We start from the raw sequence: 27,543 nt of genomic DNA, 5'->3' as shown, positions 1-27,543 counted from the left end.
TGTGCGACCTGTGTTTACACTAGCCGACAGCATGGATGCCCTCAGAGCTGCGCTCGCTTTATCAATTGTCCAAGCGCTTTTTGCTTGCTTGTTTTTGCAAGCGGAATTACTGCTCCTTGTGGAAGACCACAGACGAAGGACGAGGTTAAGAAGGGGGGAAGTACTGCCGCCTACAGGTCCGGCATGTCCTTTACAACGTATTTATCCGGGTACGTGTGGACAGAGTTGTTTTTAAAACGAGGTGGTGTGGATGCAAGTTTTTGGAGGGGCGGATATTCGTTTAAAAAAACCCGGCTATGTGTGGACTAGGCCTCAGAGAAAAGTGGGCACTGTCATACATTCAGTGTGTAATTCATTGTGTTCCATTTAGACAATTGTGTTTTCAGTTTTGCTCTTCAGTGTTCTTTCCATGCTTGGTAGTGTTCACCCAAAGGCTACTTGTGTTTTAGCAATGAATGGTATGTATGTGTCATGTGAAAATGTGGCTGTGTTTACCAACGAAAACACATGTTCCATTTTGGGAACATGTTAAGATGCGTGATGGCATGGTTTTGTTGCAAAGGGAAGCCACGGTTTAGGAATTTGTGTGTTATGTTTGGGGTTTTGTGTGTGCAGTTTTGAAAAACGTGTTTTAGCAATCGAAAAAAACTGTAACATTTGGACTGTCTCATTTTTCTAACCAAACCGTATTCGCTCTGGTCCTGCATTTTGTAAAAATAATAAAAAGATGGCAGCGTGATTGTGTCCGATTCACTTGCAAGCGGGGACCAACTGATATGTATGGATGTACAAGATTCCAGCCAGAACTTCCTCCAGAGGAAACTGATGACACAGTGGAAGAGAAACGTCAAAGATTACAGAGCACTCACAGCAAGTACGGCATTAACAGACAGGATAGGCCCGAAGTGACTGATTTGATGAACACCACATTTAGCCTTCAGCGCAAACATATAAACAGGATCCCTGCTCCCTCCTTAACTGATCTGCAAACCAGCTGGCCATACCTGTTTACACAACGTGGAATTTTTTCTCACTTTGAGTTGCTGACTGATGTTGCCATCCTCCGTGCCTTGGAACTGTCAATTGAGGAGTTTGTTAATGCCATTGTGGAGTACTTCCGCACTAAAGTCAAGACTGCTAATGTCCAGACAATCCTGGCACAAGAAGAAACTGATGATCTAACATTCCTTGTTGTCCAGCTTTTGATGGCTCACTTCAAGGAGTCCCCTGATGGGCTGATTCTGACTACTGATGTAGGCTTATTGCACATAAATAGTATGAGCTTCGTCCATTTTTGTATGTATATGCATACTGTCTTGCTAATGTACACTTGTCCATGTTTTACAGGAGTTTGCAACGGCAGCGGATGTCGAAACCAGCCTAAGTTTGCCAGCCAGCCCTCGTCTGATTTTGAGTGAGTTCAGAACTGATTAGCACTATTCACAAGTTTCGCTTAAAGTTGCTTAATATGTGTAAAAAGAATATAAACACTTGTAAAAAGGAGATCCAAAGGTACTTGCCTAACATTGTTAAAAAGCCTTTACTAGAATAGAATTGTCTTGCTGACCTTAAATGAAGTTCTGATGTTTTCAAATATTGTGTGGATAAAAATTTGAGAGAAAATGTAACAAAACGTTCATCTTTGTCCACCACAGGTGGCAATGAGCAAAAACTGAGTGGATGGATGGTCAGTGCTGAAGGCCATGTCATCTTTGAGGGGGTCCTGCCAACATTTTCAACAGGGCTTGCAGCGGTGTTTGCCACATTTTATATCTTCAACCTGCAATATCAAGATGAGGCAGCAAAGACTTTGGAGTTTGTGCAACGGTAAAATGATCCCCGTGAATTTATTTATTTTGAAAACACGGCGCTGTAGAAAAAAACAGCAATGCCAAGATTTCAAAACTATCAATCTGGTCATAATCAAAAGTTGGCAAATTTGTTGATGGAGTTTCAGTATATTTAAAGGGATGTTCCACCCCTAAGTGAAATTTGGTCTATTTCCATATTCCCCACAGTTGAATAAGCAAGAAAAAAGCAGTTAGTAACCAACACAGTAATTCTCCTGATCTGGAAGCAGTCCATTTGCTTTAGCTTAGCATAAACAATGGAAGTGAATAGCAAAAGTTAGCATTTTGTGTGCAAATGTGATTAAAATTACTCAATAATGATACCAATTATTCTTGGTGACCTCAATAATCATGCTGACTGTAAATAAAAACTAGGAAATAACACAAAGGACTTGCAGGAGCAGATTTAGACTTGGGACTACTTTTCGACAAAGCACCACTGTAACCACTGCTGAATGGCGCATGGATATAACACAGCGGTCAAAAATTACGTGTGATTTGCACAGTATTTTTTTTCGTAGTTTATTATACAAGTGTAATACAAGAAAAAGCCTTACTTATGTAGCAAAGGGATGTGAAAACGAGCCAAAGACATACAGCTGCAGCGTATTTCACGTTATTCCCACAGATGTTTGTTTACGGAAGCCGGAGGTTTTTTGGACCGCTGTGTTATATCCATACGCCAAGCAGCGGCAGGCTACAGTGGTGCTTTGTCGTAATGTAGTTCCAAGTCTAAATCAGCTCCTGCAAATCCTTCGTGTTACTTTTTACTTTATATTTTCCGTCGACACGATTATTGAGCTCACCAAGAACAATTTGCATTGACTATTTTTAATCACTTTTGCACACAAAATGCTAGTATCTGTCATTCACTGTTGATGCTAAGCTAAAAAGCAGACGTACTGCTGCCAGATCAGGAGAATTTCTGTGCTGGTTACTAAATGCTTTTTCTCACTTTTCTAACTGTGGGGAAAATGGAAGTAGACCAAACTTCACTTAGGGGTGGAATATCCCTTTAAAAGCATGATAATTTCTCCAAAATACAGTACATTCAGAAAATATTCAGAGAACATCACTTTTCTCTCATTTTGTTATATTACAGCCTTATACCAAAATAGTCTAAATTCCACACACAACACCCATAATGATGATTTGAATATATTTTTATTTATTAAAATAAAGATCACTGAGAAATATCGTGTACATTAATATTCACAGCCTTTGCCATCAAGCTCTAAATGTTGTCTTGTTGCATCCTGTTTCCACTGATCCTCCTTCAGATGTTTCTGAAGTTTAAAGCCATACTTTGCCAATTTTTCATATTTTTAAATCATTTTCTTGACCCAGTATGTGCTAAAAGGACCCTTTACAGGTTTAATGAAATGCCTCTCAGACTCCCATTGCCCTCTGTGGCCAAAATACCGCACTTGCAACTTTAGAGTGTTGGGCCACTCCCCGCTGGACTTAGAAAAAGGAGCTGACATACCTGGCGCTGCAGTCTGCTTCCAGCTTCTTGCATGTTTTAGATCATGAACACAGCTGATTTGTTTTATTTAGTGATGAATCACTCCTGTAGACACTAATGAAAATACATTTCAGCTGTTAGATTAAGGTGTTAAAATAAAAATACGAACGCACAGCAAGGAGATAAGTTTTACGTTTGGTTTCACTAACGGACACTAGGGGGTGCTAAAACAAGCCTAAACTGCCAAGTGTTCCTTCAACGGGAGTCATCCTGTGGTAAATTCAGTTGGTTGTGTCACACCCTGTCCTGTCTCCCCTTATGGTTTAGTCATGTGTCTCTGTTAATTGCTCCCACCTGCCTCTCATTTTCCAATCACCCAAGTTCCCAACCCTCTTGTATTTAAACCCCTTCAGTTCTTTGTCTCGTGTTGGATCATCGTTTCTGTCAGACGCGTGCCGGTGAGTGAAGCTGAGGCAGGATCCACACGCGGGTGCAAAGGCAGGCAGGCAGACAAGCAGGAATGTTTTAAAGGCTTTAATACGAAACACAGTGATTGGAAAATGAGAGGCAGGTGGGAGCAATTAACAGAGACACATGACTAAACCATAAGGGGAGACAGGACAGGGTGTGACAGATTGGACATGACGATCCTTGACCGTACATGTCAGAGCATAAAACAATCAAAAACTCAAAGAAATACGGCCATGTTTGCCGTTACTGGGTTGGTAGCAGGTGCTTTGATTATTAAAGCGGTTAGAAACGCTTATAAATACTTTTATGGAGACGCAGAAAAAGAGGATTTATCCTCTTTAGAACAACCGGAGTCTGATTTTAATAGCCTTGGACCCGGAAAATCAACACGTCTTTATCTTGATCCACTGATTTCCAGTGTTGGGAGTAACGCGGTACAAAAGTAATGAATTACTGTAATGCATTGCTTTTTGCTGTAATGTGGTAATGTAAGGCATTACAGGGAAAGAAAATGGTAATATTTACTCAGTACAATTGTCAGTAACGCAGTAATTACAATGCATTTTTAAACCCAGAATCAAGATGTGGGTTTCTTAAAAATTAAAATTGCGGAAAGCCCAAAATAAAGATCCGGTATCTACATATATTACGTCATTTATGGACTCAGCTTTGTGGGCATTCTATGAGCAGAGAGGACGCAGCGGTAATGGCTCAAATACTCCAGCTGTGTCCTGCGCGCGGCCGCTGTTATATTCACAAAATCGCTCCACCAAAACAAAGTCATTCACTTGCGATCGTTCATATTCTCTGTACTTTCTGTACATTTCTGACGTGCTTTGCTTCAGCTGAGTTCATAATCTGTGCCCTCGCTCGGTGATTTCGACTCATTGCTGCGGGAGCGCAGCGCATATTAAGCTTTTTTTTTTTGCGTTCGGTAGATCCCTTTGGCTGATTAGAAATCTAGGAAACAGTTTTTCTGGAAGACGGAGAAAACACGCAGCATGCAGGAAGGTTAGAGAGAGAAAGGGCCAGAAATGATTCAAATAAAGTCAAGAAAACAAAACAAAGAGCTTGAAAAGAAAAAAAGTAGGTAGATTTAGCCCCAATACACATTTTTACCAGTGAAAAGCAATAATATATAAGCATTTCATATTTATACATGTGATAGAATCAGATCACCCCAGAAGTCAGTCCCACATCCAGGGCCGTATCAAGGCATTTGGGGACCAAGGCAAATATAGGCTTGGAGCCCCCACCACCTCACTCCCTGCTCAGTTAATCTAAGATGGCAGCGTGCTGAGAGTACAGATTGTTGTTGCTTTTATTTAATAAACAATCATTTTAAAGCACTGAGCGTCACATTACCAGATTCATATTGAAGTTGTTTTGGTGAAAGTAACTTAAAGTAATGCCAAAGTAGTGTAATGCCTTACATTTTAAAATCAGTAATATTGTAATGTAATCAATTACATTAAAATGAGGGTAACAAGTGATAAATAATGCATTACAGTTTTGAAGTAACTTGCCCAACACTGCTGATTTCCCTCTTTCCTGTTCACTCTTTCTTGACATTTTTTAATCACAATTGCCAATTTTTGCTCATTTTAAATATGTATTTTAAACATTTTCTAAATGCTTTTTTATATTTTTACATTTTGTGCTTTTGAGAAGCGCCTCATGATTTTTATCTTGAGAGGCGCTATAGAAATGATACTTTCTTCTTCTTTACAGAGACATCGACCCATCGGTTACAGACGATGAAGGGACGAATCGTCTCTCTCTGAAAGCTGACAGAACTGATGTTGAACATTCTTACGGAGAAACAGAAGACAGTTTATCCACTTTGCGAAAACCAGAATATGAAAGCAGCGATGGTTTTGGCCTGGAGATAGCAACTAGTCTACTCAGAGACGTCGAACAATCAGTTTTCTATGAAGAGGATTCTGGGTCCCAAACAAGTCTCTCTGTGGCCCATGAAGACGCAGAACCACTGACTGAAAAATCTTTCTTTTTCTTTTTTTTTTCTTTATTTTTATTTTATTTTATTTACCGTGTCCTGTCTGGCTGTGAAGCAAACAGAACTGATGTCTGAATGCTGGTAACAAGCCTTACAGATTTACTCTCAGGTGGAGCATCTTTTTGATTTTTCGTCAGATGAAGTAACTACGTCAGATTTGGATGTGTTTGACTTAAGAGACTCTGGCTCTAAAGCTCCCAGTGAGCTGAAAGAATTAGAGGCTTTTATGGAAGGAGAAGCGAAAACATCTACGGTTTCAGCTGAAGATTGGCCTGGAGATAGAAACTAGTCTACTCAGAGATGTCGAACAATCGGTTTTCCATGAAGAGGATTCTGGGTCCCAAACAAGTCTCTCTGTGGCCCATGAAGACGCAGAACCACTGACTGATAAATCTTTCTTTTTCTTTTCTTTATTTTTATTTTATTTTATTTACCGTGTCCTGTCTGGCTGTGAAGCAAACAGAATTGATGTCTGAATGCTGGTGACAAGCCTTACAGATTTAGTCTCAGGTAGAGCATCTTTCTGGTTTTACGTCAGATGAAGTAACTACGTCAGATGTGGATGTGTTTGACTCAATGGGGGGAGGACGCTGGTCTGTCTCTGACTACAGAGAGGGATATTTGGGAGAATCAGGCTGGTCTTTCCACAATTATGGAGGAGAACTTTGGGGAGAATGATGAAATATCACTTTCTTTAGAAGAAAAGGAGGAAATGTCTCCTACTGATGAAGAATTAGAGGAAATAGACAGTGACACATCTGTTTTTTTAGAGGAAGAACTGATTCAGGGCGACACACGTGCGCTCCAGAGGGCCCTCAGTCGACGCGCAGGTGCAGTCATAGAGATCGGGGTAGGCCGGTGGTGGTGCGGGGGGCGTTCGGCCACCCCGTCGGTGGGTGACTCGCCGACTCGGCTGGGGGTCACGGGCGCCGGCTGTAGTGGAGTGGGGTCGGTGATGTTGTCGGCCCCCCCTTTCGGCGGGTGGCGTCCCCGCCGCAAGGTACTGGGCTTCGGCTGGAGTCTCAGCGCCACCATCAACTCCCCTTTCGGCAGGTGGTGTTCCCACTCCAGGGTGCGGAGTCTCAAGCCTGATTCATGCTTCATGCTTCAACGTTCATGTTTTAGAGTTAAGTCGCGATGTATTCTTTAAGCTTTTCCGTGTCTGCCGCTAGTTATCCTCGGCTCTGTTTATGCTTTAGAGGGCGCAATGGCAGCGGTGTAGACAACAGCGGCGTCCTGACCAATCACAAGCTTGCGTTGTCCGTCTCGACTGACGGATGTTTAGAAAAGGGAGCTCGACTCCGTCCGTCCTTGCGGAGCTCTCCGGCAGGCCCGCAAGGACGTTGCGTGTCTCCGCACTGACGCAGACGGAGAAGCATGAATCAGGCTTCAGGTGCAGTGCCACTGCAACTGTCAACCTCCCTCCCCTAGGGCAGGTGGGTTTCCCACGCCTGGGTGAAATAATCCTGCTGCAGAGACGACACAGACTCTGTGGGTGTCATTGACCTTGGAGGTATTGGACAGACTGGTCACCCTGGCGGCGCCGTTGTAGTTAACAACACCCAAAGAGGGAATGACATGCAGCAACAGGCCACGCGTGCATGGCTCAGTCTACTCGAAAGGCACATCCTCAGACTGAGCAGCAACGACAGGCCATGTATGACCTGAAGGTCGCATTATGCTCAGCTCCGTGCCTGGCGCTTCCTGATTGTGACAAAGAGTTCCACCTTGAGGTCGTGTTCTCATCTAACTGCTTCAGTGTCGGTCTTTATCAAGTATATGACTGTGACAGGCGTGTCGTAGCGTATGCTAGTAAGCTCTTGTCCGGTCCTGAGTTTAAATACTCTTGACTGTGAAAAGCTTTGCTTTCCACCATGTGGGTAGTTAAACACTTTTCCAGCTACATTGGTGGACAGAAAATCATCGTCATTGAAACACAACATCGGCCGGTGACCTTCTTTCCGCTTCCGGTCGGTAACAAGATGGCGCCTGTGCTTGGCTTAGCCGCAGTCACCGGCCACTTTTTCAAGCTTTTCTCCACTAACCTCCTCTTTTCCACCTTGTTCCTGTCTGCGATACTCTTCAGTAGTATCCCTGCTACCATCTCCTATGATCGCCAGACTCTTTTGTCCTTCCGTTTGTTCATGATCGCCCAAGATATTCTGGTCTGGTTGAACTCTGTCCGAGTGGTTATTCTTTTCTTAGCCAGCCCCGGGGCTCTGGTCGTGGGGGAGGCCTAGCTGTTGTTTTCAGAGACCATCTTCCACGTAGCTCTACAACCTCTGGTCACTTTGCTTCCTTTGAACTGCAGCTGATTAAAGTCAGGCGTAAGGACCCGTTCTACTGTGCTGTGGTCTATCGTCCACCTGGTCCAAACAGTTCTTTCCTTCAGGAGTTTAGTGACTTTCTATCCTCCACTGTGAAGCTGTCCAGACTGGTGATTGTTGGTGACTTTAGCATCCATGTTGATGATCCCTCCCATCACTTTGCCATGAATTTCTCCAGCATTATGTACTCCTTCAGCTTTACCCAGCATGTTTCTGGCCCCACACACACCAGGGGGCACACTCTGGACCTTGTTTTTACTTCTGATCACCATTGCATTTTCTTTAACTTGTCAGTTTCTGCGTCCCCACCTCCTGCTCGCCGTATGGTTAGTTCTCGTTTTCTTAATGAGAGCACAGCTAGAAATGTTTCTGCTGCTTTTGATCCACCCTGTTCTTCTGATAACGACCCGGATTCCTTACCTTTTCAGTCTAACGAGCACTGCCTCTCCATTCTGGACAACATCTGTCCTGTCAGAACCAGATCAGTTCCTGCAGTGAACCCTACTCCCTGGTTTCATGACAGCCTGAAGCACCAATGCAGAAAAACTGAGCGTTTGTGGAAGAAAACCCATCTCCATGTCCATCTGCTGCACCTAAAAGATCTTCTGACATCCTTTAACTCTGCAGTCAGAGATGCAAGGGTTTCCTATTTCTCCAACCTGATGTCCCAGAGCAAAGGGAACCCCAAGGTGCTGTTTAACACCATCAGCAGTATCGTCTCTCCTGCCTCTCCCACAGCCTCCATCCACTCTGTTGCAGACTGTGAGAACTTTCTGTCTTTCTTTGTGAACAAGTCAATAAGGTTAGATTTAGCATCTCTCCTTCAGCCTTATCGCTGCCTCTCCCGACTCCAACCAGGCCCATCATCCTAGATAGCTTTGCTCCTGTTTCTTTGCCAGAGTTAACCAAACTAGTTAACTCTATGAAGACCTCTGCATTCCCCCTTGACATCTTACCCTCATATTTGTTTAAAAGTGCTTTTCAGTCCATCGGTCCCAGCGTGCTCTCCATTATTAATGCTTCTCTGGTTTCTGGTCAGGTCTCTGCTTACTTTAAGAACGCTGTAATCCACCCGCTTCTTAAAAAAACGAGTATCGACCCCTCTCTCCACAGCAGCTTCAGACCCATCTCTAAACTTCCGTTCATCTCCAAGATCTTGGAAAAGGTTGTGGCTAAACAACTCACAGCTGCTCTTGATGAACATAACATCTATGATTGCTTCCAGTCAGGTTTTCGTAGAGCTCATTCTACTGAAACAGCTCTTCTTAGGGTCTCTAATGACCTTCTGACTCAGTGATGCAGGGGACTGTTCTGTTCTGGTCCTGCTGGACCTGACTGCAGCTTTTGACACTGTTGACCATCACCTGCTACTGGAGAGGCTGAGAGACTGGGCAGTTCTATCAGGAACTGCTCTGGAGTGGTTCTCCTCTTATCTTTCTGAGCGTTCCTTTTCTGTGGCCGTCTCCAAGTTTAGGTCCTCCACCACCTCCCTTACCTTCTTGGAAAATTAACGGGTTCTTAACCTCTAACCGGAAGCCCGTTAAACATCAAGACCTCTTCATGGCTTGTGATAACCCTAGCGACATCACATGACATGCAGATCTATTGGCGTGAAGTCAAAGGTCTTTCTCGTGTACCCGGAACTGATAAGGATCTGATTGCACACTCTCTTGCCAAATAAGATGCAGCTGTTGGTACCCCATGGTCCTTTAACCCCTTGTTGCTCCCTGATAGTGTGTCTTCTCGGTCAAACCCACCCCGTGTGTGTGTCGTGACTTGAGCTCAGGCCGTTAACGCGTCCACCTCTCGACCGTCCGATGGTTTTGAGTCTGTTCTTCCTGTCTTTTCTGAAAACAACCTTGTCAGTCTTCAGTCCCAGGACTCTGATATTAGCAGGATGATACTTTACCTTTCTGATCCGACAGCTCATCTGCCTTCTCCTGTCAAGCGTGACTCCGTTCCTGAGCTATGGGCTCTCTTTCGTGTTCGTGTCATTCCCTCTCTAGGTGTTGTTAACTACAACGGCGCTGTCAGAGTGACCAGTCGATCCACAGCCTCCAAGGTCAGTGACACCCACAGAGTCTGTGTCGTCTCTGCAGCAAGATTGCTTCACTCGGGGGTGGGAAAACCACCTAAAGCTTGGTTTATGCTTGACGCATTCACTTTCCGCTTGGTGATGCGGCTCGCGGATGGAACGCGCTTCACAACTTGCAGCGTTTATAGGTTCATGCGGCTTGTCTCTGCGGTGAGCCAATATTCTCCCAAACTGTAGGGGGCAGCATAGAGCTCTACGGCATGCATCCAACACTACACCATAGTAGAAGTAAAAATTACTGTTGTTTACAACATGTCATTCCAGCATGTTTTAACAGCGTCCTCGTCTTTTCCGACAGTGCGAGCTATTTCTCTCCAAGAATTATTAACAACGTGTTGATCGCGGTGATATTTGAGAGCTGAATCATACAAATGTCTGTATTTACGAACCTCTGCCATACTAGTTCTTGCCAGTCCGCCATGTTTTTCCGCGTCCGACCGTCCGCATGGTTAGAAAATGTCCTAGGTGCGCGGTGCGGAAATTTTGGGCCGTGCGGAGGCGCTGTGGAGGGGCGTGGTTGTTAAAATGACGCAACCTCGCGGATGCGTCAAGCATAAACCAACATTAACCTAGGGGAGTTTGCAGTGGCACTGCACCTGAGACTCCGCACACTGGAGTGGGAACACCACCTTCCGAAGGGGGAGTTGATGGTGGCGCCGAGACTCCAGCTGAAGCCCAGTACCTTGCGGTGGGGATGCCACCTGCCGAAGGGGGGGGCTGACAACATCACTGACCCTACTCCTACAGCTGGTGCTAGTGACCTCTAGACCTGACGTTGGTGACTCGCCTACCACAGGGGGAAGGTTGAATGCCACCCTGTGACCACACTGGCTGACCCTGATCTCTGACTGCACCTGCGAGTTGTAACGTCAATAAACCATTACGCTACAGCGTCGACCGAGGGCCCTCCAGAGCGCACACCTGCGCCAGACACGTTCTGAGACATTGCATTCACCCACAAACAAACACTTCATATTAGATTCATCCAAACACAGGGTTGCTTTTTTAATACCAGTCTTTTTAATATCAAAGTCCTTTATAAATTGTCATGTTTTATAATTGTTTAGTAATAAACTTCTTAACCTTCTTAAACTTGACTCTTTCTTGAAATAAACACAGAGTGGGTGTACATTGATCACTGAACAGGCAAAGATCTTTAGATCTTCTGAATTAACAAATAATCTTTGCTATTAAATTAAATCTTTATAAATAAAGATTATAATCTTTTGATTAAACATAGACCAAGCAAGTTGGTGTATGAATTTATATCTATTATATTTATATATCCATATATAATCTCATTCGTCAATTTGTTTGATCTTAGGAATTAAAATATAAGCTGATAGCAACAGCCTTTAATTCCTATGTTTAGGTCATTAACCCTACAGTAACATTGAATCGTCTCTGGTTTCGGTGTTTAACTGGCTTATGCAACATGTGGTGATCTCTCCTCACATCAGCATGGAGCCATAAAAACTCTTCCAGACAGAACATCACTTTATTTAGAAGTAGGGAATATAAAAACATATATGGAGTAAACTAAGGAAAGATGGGCAAAGCAGGCAGATCTAAAGGCTCCTTATGCTAAATAAATGGGACTTGTGGTATAGCTAGTTTGTGCTGACACCCAGCGGTCAGGGTTGTACAACAGCTCTTATCTATAGAGGGGAAGCCAACATACTCACACTGCTTGTAAACCTCATTGACATTTGAGAAATCATTGATGTCAGCGAGAAGCACGGTGGTTTTAACAACTGCCAGAAATAAAAGTAAACTGCATGAAGAACATCTGCAGAACAATGGCTTCTACACAGAGGATCGCCTCACCGTTCTCGTAAGTGCATCCAGCCATTCGGAGGATCTTCCCCATGTTCACGAGAGCCTAGGAATAAAACACAACAGACTGTTGCAACACATGGACCTGAACTTTGTCCCATGAAGAGCTAACATGATCCTGGTGACACTTTAAAGCCAAAGCACAGTCAGAGCAGCTGCTACGTACTTAGCGGACTATTTTGTTAATACGGCTGAATGTTTGGATAGTTTTACATCTGTGCAGAGCAGCTGTTGTGTTGTTTTAGATCATTCATTCACTCATCATTCATTGGTTTACTGTAAAGAATGTTTTCCCACACAGCTGCTGGTTAACACTGGTTATTAAAGTAAAGTCATGCTAAAAAAGTTACTTTCCAGAATACTAAAGTAACTATAGCCACATCTCAGGTGTGCGGGTGTGAAATCAGCAGATGGACGATGACACCTGTCTGGTTTGGGCCTGAACACTGCCTCCCACCAGCTGGCCGCTGACCGGATCCATCCCCAGCTGTCCTGATACATCCACGCTCCGATCAACCACCACTGCTTGGCTTAGAGACACAGACACAAAACAAGAGTTTTAGTTAAAGGTCTAAATGTACTGATCAGGTGAGCATGTCTGCTCAGCCAATCACAGGGCAGCGAGTCAATGCCCTTAGTCGTCTAGGTAGGTGCTTTACTGGACTCCAAACTGAACATCAGATGGAGAAAAACGTGACACTTCAGTAACTTAGTACTGGTTGAGTATTTCAGAACCTGCTGGTTTACTGGGATTTGAACCCAAAATAATCTGAAGGGTTTGTGGACGGCAGCAGGAGGTAGAGCGGGTTGTCCAGTAATCAGAAGGTTGCAGGTTCAATACCGGTTCCCTCCAGAGACTGCTGTTGTGTCTTTGGGCAAGACACTAAACCCACCTTGCCTACTAGTGGTGGTGGTGGTGGTGCCTGCCAGCACGCCCCAGGCTAGCTGTGGCTAATCATCACCACCAGCGTGTGAATGGATGAACGAAAGATAGTTACGTGAAGCACCTTGGGGGGCTATTAGGGATGAGCGAGTACACCACTATCTGTATCTGTATCTGTTCACCCATCTAAATTATCTGTATCTGTACTCGGAGTGGGCGTGGCCTAACCCGGAAGTGGGTGTAATTTAACCGGAAGTGGGTGTGGTTTACATCAATACGTTATTTTAAGTTTGATCAGAAGTTGCTATGTGTATTATTTATTTGAAAACTATTTACAGAGCAGCCTCAGAGTTGAGATTAAATGTTTTTGATCACAATAGTAAAGGAACTATTACAGAACAAGTTTTTCAATAAAATCAGAACATTAATATTTAAGTGCATGAATTAAGAGAGAGAGAGAAGAAAAGATCTTTTCTATAGTGCCTCTCAAGATAAAAATCACAGGGTGCTTCACAAAAACAAAACATGTAAAATAGAAAAAAGAATTTAGAAAATGATTAAATTAAAATGAGCAAAAAATAGACAATTGTGATTAAAAATGTAAAGAAAGAGAGAGAGAGTGAATAGGAAAGAGGGAGTGGATCCTCCTCAGGAAGAGGAGAGAGAGAGGGGGAAAAGAACCCCGACTGGAGCGGAAGCAGTGACATAAGAATTAAGTCACACAACATTTCCCACAAATGCACACGTTCATTCGGAAATCCACACTCTGTGTTTCACAAATATAATTTGGAGGAACACAAATGCACACGCTCATTCGGAAATTCACACTCTTTGACTCATAAATATAATGTGAAAAAATAAGTCACGCAACATTTTCCACATATGCACACGCTAATTATGAAGTTCATACTCTGTGGTTCACAAATATTATTTGTAAGAACACTTGTAATATAAACTCACAGATCATACGAATTGCTGAACATGCATTTGTGGCAAGGTGGAGAAACGAGGGCCCGGGCGGGATTCGATCCCCAGACTCCCGGGTGAGAGTCATACACTCTAACCAGTCAGCCAAAGGGACATCCCCTTGGCCAAGTAGCCAGGGCGCATGATCAATCGGGACACTGTGACAGGACACTCACACTGTCACATCTTCCCCCCTCTTTCCACAAGCACGTCCTCGTGCTCCCGCGCAGGGTGCCACAAACTTCACATGCATGGACCTACTTCACAGTACTACATGGATCCTGCCAACAACGCCAAATGTGGCAAGATGGAGAAACGAGGGCCTGGGTGGGATTCGATCCCCAGACTCCAGGGTGAGAGTCATACACTCTAACCAGTCAGCCAAAGGGACATCCCCTTGGCCAAGTAGCCAGGGCGCATGATCAATCGGGACATTGTGACAGGACACTCACACTGTCACACATTTACGAACAGCTTCTCATTTGTGAACCTTTCTGCGTTTGTGAGTGAAATCTGTGCGCTGAATTTTGAGACTCTCCTAACGTCGCAGATCAACAAACGTCACCATTGGCTAATGAATCTGTCAATCAAATATATGATTCTGCCAGGGCTGTTCGCTTTCAGCCAATCATATGGCTCCTTATGTTACGGAACAGATCTGCTGTGCGCATAAGTCGGATACAATTTTCCTGCATGTGCAGGTCAGGGGTGACGATGGCTGAAGATATCGCGTTAGCGTTCACACTTGTTTAATTTTCTATTTTAATTCTGGTGCCTGTTAGCAGCTGAAACACATCATCACGTGCTTGTGGATATCAAATATTCTCTATGAAGACATGACTGTAATAATAAGTGTAGCAGGATGAGGTAATCTGCTCCTGATTTTAATAAATAACACCTGGTATTAAAGTCAGGAGCAGATTACCTCATCCTGCTACATAAGTAAAGGTTAGCTGCTGTAATTTTAGTGTGCTCATAGAAAACGTGACAAAAGAACACAAAACATATTTCTCTTTATGACCTATATAGTTGTCATCAACATAACATGATTTACAGAATACATGTGACCAACTAACTTCATGTTCTATCACCGGATGTTTTGACACACCTCCCATCCTGCAACGCAGCCATGTGTCATGACGTGTGTGCATCAAACACACTCACGTTCTCAGAGTCTTGCTACACCTTGTGGTAAATTTGTTTCTCATTCGGTGCCAGGAAATCCTGATGCAACTCATCCAATTTCAATCCAATAATTTAAGCATTTAAAAACTATTATAGTTGACGCTCTTTCATTTTTTCTTACAGTGCAGGTAAAATAAAAAAAAATGTTGCCAACAAAACGGAGAACTAACTCAAGAACTCAAGCTTAAATAGAACTGAGTTTCAGTTTCAGGATTCTTAAAAATAATATTAACGGTTCTTCTATTAGCGGGTTGGTCTTGGTTTAAAGGAAACATGTTGAGACTTTTTTCTTGAATGAAATGAGTTCAACCCAAAACCTGTTTATCACATTCTTTGCAGTAAATCCCTCTCACATAAAGCAATATCAGCAGTTTTGTTCTTGACAGTTTCAATACCTTCCACAAAGAGCCGTTTCAGGGCTCTGTCACTTTAAGAAAACAAGCTTGAGCTGGCCATGCCCACCAGTTTCAGTACTTTCCACGATAGCCGCTTTTACATCACAATGCTGTGGCGGCATCAGGGAACCTTAGGTTGTTTATAAGTAGTCAGAGCATGGCGGTAATGTGGCGCAATCGTGTCCTTTTACCAAAAAATTAGGCGATGGTGGCACAAAGGGGACATGGGGGCTGTCTTTGCAGTGCCACAGATTTCCGTTTATCTTGGACATAACTTGCTTTTTTATCCTGACTGAAGCCACGATTGTTAGGTTTATTTAAAAAGCCACTCCTAAAGATGTCTGTCCTCATCAGTCCTCGTGCAGTCTCTGATGATCTGAGCTCCAGCTCTAACGGAGAGACGCTCATGGAGCGCTGCAGCCCTCCAGTTTCTCCGTCTCAGCTGATTTTGTTCAAAAGCAAAACGTATTGCTCGTGTTTACTTTCATTTTCAGTATATTTGCCGGTCGGAGCTCGGCATTAACTCCCCACGTCATCATGACACCTCCCTCTTTTGCGCAATGTCGCCATTTGTAAGACAGAGCATTACGGCAATATTACTACCAAGCGAGGCGGCACGAATGTCGCCAAATTTGCGCAAAGCCATGCTGGCATGGTGAATTTATAAGACACACCATTGCGGTAATATTAAGCCGATTTGCCGGCATGGTGTGTCTTATAAAAGGGGCTAATGAGCCATTTTAGGGCTCTGTCATTTTAAGAAAACAAGCTTGAGCTGGCCACGCCCACCCGCCCCCTGGTCAAGCTGCTATGAGCTGAGAAGCTCCGATATCTAGGAGGGACTTGGAGTAGAGCTGCTGCTCCCCCAGCAGCAGTTCTCTCTTTTACGTAAGAGGTGGTTCTATGCTAATTTTTCCATTTGTGACATCACAAATGGTGACTTTTTGAAACAGTTTAATTTAGACACATGATTCCCAAAACCAAACACTGAGAGGTGTGTATAGAGTCACATGACACCACAACAATGTCAATCAAAAGGCAATCTAACATAATATTTAATGTGTTCTGTGATTTTATTAGCATACAATTAAGATATTACTTGATCTAGTTCACTCATACTTGGAAACAAAAAAACACCAGAGCTTGTTACACCAGTCTTTTTTCATTTAAATAACCGTATTTCTTTTTCATTAGTTGCAAACTGAACTTTTTTGTGTGACTCTGACTCGTGTCATCACATGAGAGTCGTGTTGAGGCGTGGTCCAGCTGCTCCTCCCTCAGGTTGTGAAACCACGGGCGGGATCTGTGTCGTGCTCGGACTCAAACCTCTGCAGCAGCTGTTGTGCAAAACGTAGCTTCCAGGGTCGTGTGTGTGAGCTACAGGGAGTGGTTCGGTGGGGTCGCTGATAGCCCATTGTCCTGTAAAGGAATGTTTCCAGTCTCTTGCTGTTTCCATTTCCACTCCAGGCTTTCCACGGCGACTCCGGTGAGACTGCAGCCAAGCGGGCCTCCCCCGTCTGTGCTGCAGTCTCCCTCCACCCTCCAACATTGAAGAATAGCTCTGAATGTGTCGGTTGCTCCGGATTTGTTTCTCCTTGCCAGGTTGTTTCCCGTTTGACAGGTGAAAGGTGTGAGCACTTTTTATGTTTCCGGCTTTGACTTTTGCTAAGTTCTGGCTGACTAAAGTTAGAATCTGACAAGAATGAAGGGACCTGGTTCAGCGAAGGTAAAGAGAGAACGGCTCATGAGGGCATCGGAATCAGAACCAGACAGCCTGGAATGCAGCCAGTCCTTGGAATGAGACCCCCCCCCCCACACACACACACACACACCTCACCAACGTGCCAAATATTTCTCTCTCTCTCTTGTAATGAACTCCAATGAACTCCAAGGTATTCAGTATTCTTTCACCACGCTTATTCAATTCAAAAATACTTTATTAATCCCAGAGGGAAATTGATTGCTGTAGTAGCTCAGAATAATAATAATAATCAAGTCATCAAAGAGTTGTTGTATATTACAATGGCTGTTGGCAGGAAGGATCTCCAGTAGCGGTCCGTGTTGCAGCCAAACTGAAGAAGCCTCTGACTGAAGACACTCTTCCGTTGTCGGACAGTCTTGTGAAGAGAATGCTCAGGGTTGTCCATCATTTTCTTGATTCTCTGGAGAATCCTTCTTTGCATCATCTCCTCCAGCGGTTCCACAGTCGTCCCCAGAACAGAACCAGCCTTTGTTATTAGGCTGTTGAGCCTTTTCAGGTCCCTGCTTCTGATGCTGCTACCCCAACAGACGATGGCTGAAGAGATTACACTCTCAACAACAGACTTGTAGAAGATCTGCAGCATCTTGCTACAGACACTGAAGGACCTTAGCATCCTCAAGAAGTGCAGTCTGCTGTGTCCCTTCTTGTAAACGGCTTCGCTGTTCTTTCTCCAGTTCAGTCTGTTGTCCAGGTGAACTCCAAGGTATTTGTATTCCTCAACCACCTCCACTTCTTCTCCCATGATGGAAACAGTGTTTGACTCCACCCTGTTTCTTCTAAAGTCTAAAATCATCTCCTTTGTTTTGGTCACGTTCGAGGTCAGATGATTGTTTCCACACCACGGAAAGATTATGCTGCATTTTTACTCCCACTTCCCCTTCACCACTTCCCTTAAGCTGATACCTGCTTATCATCTACGTTTGACTTCTCAGTGTTCATTGATGATAAATTAGTCCTCGCTTTTCACAGCAGAACATTTTCTCATCCTCTTTTTTTATTTCCCCCTTTTAGACATAGATTTGATTATGCTGGAGAAAAAGTGAGCAGCCTACTGCGTGCAAGGCAAAGTTTTAAAATAATGCATATTGCCTTCTGTAAACATTTTAAAGGTGTGGAACACTGAAAAAACATTTTTTTTGGATTATTTTTTATTGTGAATGGTCAGTTTCCTGCATTAGCTTCCGGTGAAACATAGAATTTAAAACGCTAAGCCTGACAGATCTACGTCAAGCGGTCGCTTGGACTCACCCACACCGGCTTGCGACGGGGAAGGCTGTTGTTGTTTTAGCGTCCAGAATCAGCAGAGAATGTCTCAGGCTAGCAGAAGCTAACTGTTAGCATTAGCAACTCCACCACACAGCAGAAGCTCCTTCAGGCTTGTGTTATTTATGGAGATAAAACATCAATGCTGCAGAGCAGAGTCAGTGGTAGAGTCACACTGCTGTTAACCAATCAGAGGCAAGATTTCTAAATATCAGGAAATAAGACTCCAAATCCTGCCGTGTTAAGCTCTCCTCTGATGTAGGCGTTTCTGGGCTTTTTTTCTCCCCGAGTACGACTTGCAAGACATTTATTCCTAACAGAGACCGCTGCAAATGTATTGATTAAATGAGTTTCCCACACCTTTAAAGTAAGACACGATCAAACTATACATCAGGGTCAACGTATGAGAATAACATGTGTGATCTAACACAACACGACAAATCCTGCCGTGAATGATTCTCTGCTGTTACCACATCAAATTGTGGCTTCATAACGGTAAAGATGATATTTTTCCAAGGTCAAACACCTCTTGTGGCCATTTTGAATTGGGCTGCAGATATTTGGGTAATGATTACTTTTTAGTTTTATTATAATCTCCAAAGTGGTTTGAATATTAAAAAAAAATAGACAAAAAAGTTTGACTGAAACAGTTAATTTCAAAGTTCTAAGCAAAGATCATGAACTTCTCAAACCCCCAGTGAGTCACGGCAGATGGTCGCTCATACTGAGCCAGGTTCTGTTGGAGGTTTCTTCCTGTTAAAGGGGAGTTTTCCTCTCCACTGTCGCTACATGCTTGCTTAGTATGGAGATTGCTGTAAAATGCAGTCTGCTGGCTTTCCTTACATAGGAAACCTAGCTGGCACAATGAACTCAATTGGAGCATACTTTGTGACGTGCCTCGAGAATCGAGATACAAAAAAGAAAAACAATGCATTTAGCTGCAGTTCCTTATTTCCTCCAGCAGGTGTCAGGCTGATACTCATTACAGTGCTGCACCCATCCAGACTGAAACACCTCCAGGGTTTAGATTCCCCCACGTTTTCTGACAGCAAGCAAACCAGCCTCAGCTCGAAAGTGGAAACCTATTGATTTAGCCATGAATCTAAGGAGAAGAGACAGAAAGCTTATTGAGGAGACACAAAAGGACACAGTGAAAACATTCAGTGCATCTCTGAGCATAAACTGCAGCGTTGGTGGTGGTGGTGGTGGTCTGCACTCGGAGGGCCACAGAGCATGAGAGAATGTAGTAAATGCAGAGGAAGAGGGGGAAAGAGAATTGTAAATAATAGACGACGGTTGGGAACTCCTTGTTTGCACAGTTTTGCCTTGTGCAACTGCAGCAGATGAAATCCTCCAGACCTGAGCAGAGGCTGCGCACACACACAAATAGAACATGACTCAGAGATAAATGTGCTGAACAATATGCTGCAGCTCTTAAACCTGGAAAAACCAAAGCAGGGGACGCTCCCTCCCTGCGCCTCTCTTGTATTTTTCTCCTCTTTCTGACCTGCCCTTGACTTCCCCCTCTCGTCTTCACATGTTTAGTTTATCTCAACGTGTATCTGATTCACTGCGAGCAAGATGGCTGGTAAATACCCTCATTGCTTTCCCTTTTGTCGACAACTGAAGACACACACTCTAAACTAAAACGTTGGCTCAGTAAGGCCAACTGTGTAACATGTGGTTCCAGTTAGCACAGGCAGCACAACACGGTTTCAGCGGCGCATAAAATGAATAATTGTGGGAATTGGTGAACGGCATCAAACTAAAGAGTGCAGGAAATGAAAAGATTACCTATTTTGGAGCAATTCATTTATTTTTCTGAGTTCATCCATGGAAACACTCAAGGCTTTTCATCACCCAGAACATCTGTAAACTGCCTGAGCGAGACATCGTTGAAGCTGTTGTTCATTATCCTTGAGATGCATCGTCGTACACAGCAGCCATGGAGCTGAAACGAAGATAGTGACAGGTACAAGAAAGTCACTGATTGCAGGAATTGTGTGTGTGTGTGTGTGTGTGTGTGTGTGTGTGTGTGTGTGTGTCTGTCCCAAAGATAACATTAAACAGAAGCTGCTGCATTTTAATTTTGCCTCATCACCAAAGATAAGAAAACAAGAAATGTGCAAGCAGGAACATGATAGAAGTCATCGGTGTCGTGTGCTGAAAGGTGATTTCATGCCACTGAAAGGGCTTTTTTAGTGTGTGTGTGTGTGTGTGTTTGTAAGGAGTCGACAGTGAGAGGCAGTCTTCTTTGTGAGCGGTCGATGTATCAAGAGTACGATTAGTGTCAGGAATCGCTTCCCTCTGTATTTGACCTTGTCTCACATTGGCAGTCTGTATCATAAATCACAACGGTGTCACACATGGACGGTTTGTGAAGCACGTGAGAGTGTGTGACAAGACCATTATTCAATTCAATTCAATTCAATTCAATTCAATGATACTTTATTAATCCTGGGGGATATTAGAGTTTCAGTACACACAATTCTGAGATCTGACTTACTTACATACATACATAGGCAAAGACACATGACATGAATTGGTGACTGTGGTCATTCACAACCTGAGTCGTGCTACCTTAATAGAGATCAGAGGGTTACATGAGGATAGGGTCTGGTGGAGGAAAAAAAAAGGCACCTCAGAGTTACCCTCCACAGAGAGGGCAGCTTTGCTATGCAAAAAACACCTCAGACAGAAATGCAACAGACTTCAGACATCACACAACGTAAAGCTTGGTTTATGCTTGACGCATTCACTTTCCGCGCGGTGATGCGGCTCGCGGCTGGAACGCGCTTCACAACTCGCAGCGTTTATGGTTTGTGCGGCTCGTCTCTGCGGTGAGCCAATATTCTCCCAAACTGTAGGGGGCAGCATGGAGCTCTACGGCAAGAATCCAACACTACACCATGGTAGAAGTAGAAAAGACTGTTTACAACACGGCATTTCAGCATTTTTAACAGCGTTCTCGTCTTTTCCGACAGTGCGAGCTATTTCTCTCCAAAAATTATTAACAACACATTGATCACGGTGATCTCTGAGAGCTGAATCATACAAATGTCTGTATTTACGAACCTCTGCCTTACTAGTTCTTGCCAGTCCGCCATGTTTTTCCGCGTCCGTCCGTCCGCGTGGTTAGAAATTTTCCGAGGTGCGCGTTGCGGAAATCTTGAGCCGTGCGGAGACGCGGTGGAGGGGCGTGGTTGTTAAAATGACGCAAAATGACGCAACTTTTCCGCGTGTACCCCGCGGACGCGTCAAGCATAAACCAACCTTAAGTGTCCACTAGGTGGGGAGGTAGATTTGGGGACTCTCCACACATCAGTGCATGCAGCCACGATAAGCGGCGCTCGTCATCTCCGTTTGGACAAGGGAGGGAGGTAAATGGGTTTAGAGAGCGCAGTGACTCCTGGAACGATTCAGCGGCCTTCACCGGTCGCAGTCCCACCCAGGCAGGGATAGGGAGACAGAAGACGTCTGGATATTCATGGTGTTGGTGTCAGGTTTCCTGCTCTCTGGCCTGGGAGGTTACCTGGCTCACTGGAAAATTAACAAGCTGTCGAGGAATATTGGCTCGCTCCCGAAGCTCAGAGATGGATTACACTGCCCTGTAAACGCACAAACTCATATAATTGTCGAGATGAGTCGCTAGCTTGGAACTTTGGCTGAGATTCAGACTTTGGCACAGAAGGTGGATTCGATCAAGGAGAAAGTGGACGGGTCAGAGCGGATTGGGATGGATTAATTACGCCATTATTGGATTCAGAGGGGTCATGCTCACCACTACATCAGCTTCATGTTAAAGAGCAATCTGATAAACTATAGAAATTCGTGTCTACTTCTGTTGCAGACACGTGTAGTCAATAGTTTTGCACCTAAGTGCATTTTTGTTAAAATTTTAATTTTCTGCCTAAAACTGTCAGTGTTGTGCCGTTGTCAGGTAAAAACTCTGCACTGCATTTGAAATGAAATCTGCCATCGCTATTGGCTAAGAGGTACCCTAGAACATTAGCTGGTACCATATGATGTCACAATGTCGTTGTGAGCCTGTGTGTGTGTGTATTTGTTAGCGGCTCCGTGCTCTCGGTCTGCTAGGCAACAGCTTTGCAATCAGGAAGTGGGAGTAGAGTACGAATCTGGTAGAGGTGACTTGCTCTTTAAAGGGGGTGTATTATGTAAAGCTTACCTTTTGCATCCTTTTGTGCTGCCATGTGGATCTCTAGTGCCTCTATAAACACTCCAAATATGAAAAAAACCAACTGTTCTTTTGTTTTCTGTCAGGTGTTTAGTTTTAGGAATTATGCTGTTTAAAAAGTCCCTATTTGTGACATCACAAATGGGGATATTAGCATAAAACCACCTCTTGCCTCTCCAGACTGGAAGAGCAGCAGCTCTACTCCAAGCTGCACCTGGGTATCAGAGCATCACAGGTCCTAGCAGCCTGAGTGGTGGGGGTTGGGTGGGCGGGGCCAGCAACAGTGCATTTTCTTAAAGCTACAGTGGCACATTTTGAAAACAAATTAGCTTACATTTTTTCATGCCTCCTAACAACATTTTAACATAGTATAGCTATAAATATATGATGGAGATAAAAAAAAACAATAAAGTGGTTTTCTCGCATTTCAAATCAACATTTATTTATAAAGCACCTTACAGGCATGAAACGTGACACCAAAGTGTGCACTCACAAATTTTGCAACAGAACAGAGAGGCTCTCTGCTCAATATTATCAGAGAATGAGAAGCAGCCGGCTGTTACCACTTCAAGTTTAGGACAAACTACCAGAGTCCCAAAAAGAAAATCACCATTTGAAGTCACGGACAAAAAAATATGTTTGGCCCTAGAAAACGGCGACTGAGGCCCTGTCCACACGTAGCCGGGGGTCTGCCAAAACGTAGATATTTTTCTACGTTTTGGCCTGTCATCCACACGAAAACGGAGTTTTTTCACACGAAAACTGATCTTTTTAAAAACTCCGGCCAAAGTGAAGATCTGCGTTTTCTCCGTTTTGGGTGTCTGTGTGTGGACGGACAAAACCGGAGTTTTAAGGTCCGCAACGTCACTTTCCGCGACAAAAAATGCTGACATCACGTGTGCGACCTGTGTTTACACTAGCCGACAGCATGAATGCCCTCAGAGCTGCGCTCGCTTTATCAGTTGTCCAAGCGCTTTTTGCTTGTTTGTTTTTGCAAGCGGAATTACTGCTCCTCGCGGAAGACCACAGACGACGGACGAGGTTAAGAACGGGGGAAGTACTGCCGCCTACAGGTCTGGCATATCCTTAACAACGTATTTATCCAGGTACGTGTGGACAGAGTTTTTTTTTAAACGAGGTGGTGTGGATGCAAGTTTTTAGAGGGGCGGATATTCGTTTTTAAAAAAACCCGACTACGTGTGGACTAGGCCTGAGATTTTGTGCTCGCTAATTTCCTCGGGCAACGTGGTGTCAATCCCTGTCTCTGAGCTTTCCCTCTGCAGGTGGGCGTGTCTGGAGGTTGACCAAGCTGCAGCAGATCTGCTCATCAGCCGGCCGGGTGTATTTAAGCAGCTGAGAGACATCTACACTTCGCTGGATGATTACGCAACCTGGGTACCGTCTAACAGCCACTTGTGAATCTTATTCGAGCTCTTTAAATTTCTGAGAATTGAATTTTTTTTTTGGATGTTGGATTTTTTTGCCTTTGACCTCCTGCTCTTGTCTCCAGAAAGAAACTTCACCCTCATCTTAGACTGGCAGAACTCTGGAACCCACACCATCTGGAACTCCAACCCCGCTCGTCTCTCAGTCTGTCCCTGGACAGAACCACCTCCAGCACCCCACCTTCGCTCCTCTGGATCCGAACCCGCTCAGCTCCCTCCTCGCCTGTGGACACACCTTATCTCGGACTCTCCCCACAAGCCTGCCTCCACGTCAAACTGTAGGTCCACACCAACCCAGATTACTCCACTTACCCCCCCCCCCCCCCCCCCCCCCTTTTCTTTGATTCTAACTCTCTCCTCCGTCTCCAGACTTCCCCACGTACCAGAATCTACCAACGGGATCAGCTTGCCTTATTCTGCAACCTCAGTTTTCTTCTATAATATTGTTTTTACCACTACTCTGACTCAGTCCTGATTCTGTATGTCGTGGGTTGGACACCTGAACCGCAACATGACACGTGGGTTACCGATTCTGGCAGAAGCGTCTCGGGGAAGGTACCTGGGGGGAGGTGGGAGTATTTCATGATTGTGTTTGCATTCAAATCCTAGCTTGTTTACAGATTTGCCATTACAGCTTTAAAGTGACAACCCTGAAACGACTCATTCTGGAAGGTGCTGAAAATGTCGAGAATAAAACTGCTGAAATAGCTTTATGTGAGATGGATTTGGCGCAAAGAACCTAAAGGTATGGCGGAGGATGTTGATTTCTTCCACATTTTGGAAAAATGTGCACGAAAGAGGATGCCCAGTTATCCTCGTGCACGCTCAGTTTACAAGTAGCTGGCGGCTACCCGGGTCCTTCTAGCAATAATCTGAAATCAGTTCCTCCATATAGCCTGCCGAACTTTAGCTCACCTGTTGGGCAGAAAACCGGCAACAGAGGTATCTGTGGGGAGTCAAACTTTTGCTTTCAGCATCCACCATCATTGAAAAGCGTCTCCTAAAAAATCTGGTCTTATTTCTCCCTTCGGAGACCTTTCTCACTTTCTCATTAAATGGTCATGGTCGTTAGTAAATCACAAGTTGTTTTTAAGAACAGATGGCATCAATCTGTTTCAGGTTTTAGCTCTGGGTGTGCGCAGGTTGCAGGGTGGCGATGAAGAGAAAAAACTCCTAAAGTCATTCTGAGATCAGGAACGAGGAAAACTTCCTTCATGTGGACTTTTAATGACAAAAAAAAAAAGAAAAACAAAGGTGAGGCAGGATGAACACACCAGAGCATAACCCAGGACACTAGCACAAAGCCCCTGCTCGGTGAAAAGGCGGTGACTCACTCTGAAACATTCTTCTTCCAGACTCCGACTGACTCAGAACGACGGGCAGACGGATGGAGAACAGAGCCAGAGCGCGAGAAAGAGGCTCAAAAACAACAGAGACAGTTTGTCACGAGCAGCTTCACACATCAGTGTGTGTGCATTTAAAAAAACTGCCACACGTGAGTAAATCTGCCTCCTGCAGCAGTCATCCTCTCTGCCCCTCTAATACCGCCAGCGAACTGCACTATATGCATAAACCTGGAGAGGCTGGTTTATGTGTGATTTGTTACATTTGGCATTTTCACATCTGCTTTAATCCACTTAGTGCAGCATCAGAATGATGCCCTTTTATCTAATTTTCATATCCATCTCCTCTAAGTGACTCTCTCTCTCTCTGTCAGTTGCCTCCGTCCATTCTGGAGTGCTAATATATGTCACGCCGGATCATTTCCACACCTCTCCACTGTTCCCTGCATTCCTTCCCATCAGTCCCCCCATCTGCCCACGTCTTCTGCTCTCCCCATCTGTCCCGCTCTCCCTCCTCTCTCCCACTCGTCCTCACCAATGGAAAGTCAACAAAACACGATTGACCACACGCGCACCCCCTCCCCATCATCATCATCCTCTCAGTCTTTGTCTGCACCCTCAGTCATCTCACTGTCCAGACTGCGCCTGCAAAGACTTCGAAACAGCTCGCATCAATTTGTAATCAGCAAGGGGGAAAAGGCAAGGGGGAGACCGGACACACAGAGAGGGAGAGACGGGGGGGAAGGTGGAGGTGTGGTTTAGGTCAGGTAAAATTAGGGAGAGTCGTAGAGATGAAAAAGATGCTGTTTTCACCTCAAATATGAAGGGGAGGTGAAGGTGAAGGAGAACATGGAGCAGGACAGAAAAGATTGAGAAGTAGAGGCAGAGCAGAGATTCAGTAAAGATCCTTTTTCTTTAATTCTCAGGACTGTTCAGTGCATGTATTTTTGCGTGTGATCTATATGTGAACAAGGTGGGAGGGATGGAGGGAGGTGGAGTGGAGAAAGTGGCTGCAGTGCATCGTCAGGGTGAGTGCACACAGGAGAGGGAGACAGAGAGAATCCCCGCTTTTAGCTCCACAGTATTACAGCACTGCAGCGATATCCACAACAATGGCAGTCTGGCACTCACAGCATTGTGCTATTGATCTCAGCCGTGGAAGCCCACTCCAGTCCGTCTAACTGCTTCTCCATCTCTTCATCCTCTGCGTCTTCTCCCATCGCCTTCGAAATGTCAGCTTCCTGTTTGTGAGATTGTTCAGATGACAACAAATGTCACCGTCTCGTGTTTAAGGTGTGTTTTGTATCATCCTCCTGTCAATGCCTTGTATCTTTATTTGATCCTAATCTATCCCCCCCCCCCCCCCCTCCTGCAGGCATACTGACTTACTAACCGGATCTCTTCTAAGACACCGCACTGGAGACGGAGAGCAGCAGGAGTGAGGGAGAGAGGGATCGAGCAAGCTCAGGAGGAGAGAGAAGGAAGAGAGAGCGCAGCAGAGGGAAGGAAGACAAAAAAAGAAAAACAGGACGCTGAGAGAAAGCGAGTCGCAGGAGGAAGAAGGAGAATGCGCGGCGTCTGGGCAACACTTCCACGCTTGTGTCCAGGGCCTTTGTGAATACACCATGGGATGCATCGGCTCCAGGAGACTGAGTAAGCATCTTCCCTCTGACTGCGGGATGGGGTGGTGATGGGGTAGGGAGTGGAGGAGGAGGAGGAGGAAAGGTGTGTGTGTGTGTGTGTGTGTGTGTGTGTGGGGGGGGGGGGGGTCCTGCAGGAGCAGCTGAGGTTCCGTGTGAGCGACCAAGGGGACGGTGTTTGCATGTGTCAGTGTGCTCGAGCTGCTTGTCTCCCCTTTAGTGTTGGCAGGCCGTGCATGTCCACTCGTAGAAACGCTCCACACGCTGCGCACACAGGCAAGATGTCAATGATGATATGTGTTCAAATCTGTGTGTGTGTGCATCCCCCAACTCCCCAACCCCCTCCCACCACCACCACCACCATGACTCCAGCCTCTCCTCTCTTCTCTTGATTTATGATGCTCC

General features: G+C 44.8%; 4 protein-coding genes across 9 annotated transcripts in view; 2 read left to right on the top strand and 2 right to left on the bottom strand.

Moving 5' to 3' along the window:
- The window catches only part of zyx (zyxin), a 53,050-nt gene extending 40,943 nt beyond the window's left edge, over positions 1 to 12,107 (bottom strand). Inside the window, exon 1 of the mRNA XM_054741037.2 lies at positions 12,053 to 12,107. The gene's annotated coding sequence lies outside the window, so the exon portion shown is untranslated. The remainder of the gene's footprint in view (positions 1 to 12,052) is intronic.
- On the top strand, positions 253 to 6,092 carry LOC139070196 (uncharacterized). The gene is made up of 5 exons (XM_070551939.1): positions 253 to 1,253; positions 1,348 to 1,414; positions 1,656 to 1,827; positions 5,518 to 5,744; positions 5,941 to 6,092. Exons 1-5 carry the CDS (start codon positions 777 to 779, stop codon positions 6,090 to 6,092), a joined length of 1,095 nt encoding a protein of 364 aa, XP_070408040.1. The 5' UTR covers positions 253 to 776.
- Positions 5,684 to 26,920, bottom strand: LOC129160578 (2-iminobutanoate/2-iminopropanoate deaminase-like). Of its 2 annotated transcripts, XM_070551093.1 has the most exons (5): positions 26,892 to 26,920; positions 26,630 to 26,739; positions 20,310 to 20,466; positions 12,486 to 12,591; positions 5,684 to 12,107 (listed from the first exon to the last, which is right to left on the bottom strand). In XM_070551093.1, the coding sequence occupies exons 3-5, from the start codon at positions 20,348 to 20,350 to the stop codon at positions 11,973 to 11,975; spliced, it is 282 nt and encodes a 93-aa protein (XP_070407194.1). In that variant the 5' UTR covers positions 20,351 to 20,466; positions 26,630 to 26,739; positions 26,892 to 26,920; the 3' UTR covers positions 5,684 to 11,972. The 2 variants fall into 2 exon arrangements, with proteins under 2 accessions (XP_070407194.1, XP_070407193.1); XM_070551092.1 differs by lacking the exons at positions 5,684 to 12,107; positions 12,486 to 12,591 and adding an exon at positions 16,550 to 19,617.
- Positions 26,652 to 27,543, top strand: part of fam131bb (family with sequence similarity 131 member Bb) — a 49,320-nt gene continuing 48,428 nt past the window's right edge. For all 5 annotated transcript variants that reach the window (XR_011520546.1, XM_054741039.2, XM_015950184.3 and 2 more), the window contains exons 1-2: positions 26,652 to 26,791; positions 26,874 to 27,151. Coding sequence is in view for 4 of the 5 variants with exons in the window: in XM_054741039.2 (XP_054597014.1) it covers positions 27,124 to 27,151 (28 nt within the window). In the remaining variant the exon portion in view is untranslated. The remainder of the gene's footprint in view (positions 26,792 to 26,873; positions 27,152 to 27,543) is intronic.

Source organism: Nothobranchius furzeri, chromosome 5, assembly GCF_043380555.1.
Source record: "Nothobranchius furzeri strain GRZ-AD chromosome 5, NfurGRZ-RIMD1, whole genome shotgun sequence".
Classification (NCBI taxonomy): Eukaryota; Metazoa; Chordata; class Actinopteri; order Cyprinodontiformes; family Nothobranchiidae; genus Nothobranchius; species Nothobranchius furzeri.
This window is presented reverse-complemented; position numbering and strand designations above follow the sequence as displayed.

Excerpts from the sequence above, each read along its gene's own strand:
- LOC139070196 (XM_070551939.1), top strand. The coding sequence starts at position 777 with ATGTATGGATGTACAAGATTCCAGCCAGAACTTCCTCCAGAGGAAACT. Across the intron at positions 1,415-1,655 it reads CAGCCCTCGTCTGATTTTGA|GTGGCAATGAGCAAAAACTG; the intron begins GTGAGTTCAGAA and ends TGTCCACCACAG. Across the intron at positions 5,745-5,940 it reads GGATTCTGGGTCCCAAACAA|ATGAAGTAACTACGTCAGAT; the intron begins GTCTCTCTGTGG and ends ATTTTTCGTCAG.
- LOC129160578 (XM_070551092.1), bottom strand. The coding sequence starts at position 18,045 with ATGATTTTAGACTTTAGAAGAAACAGGGTGGAGTCAAACACTGTTTCC.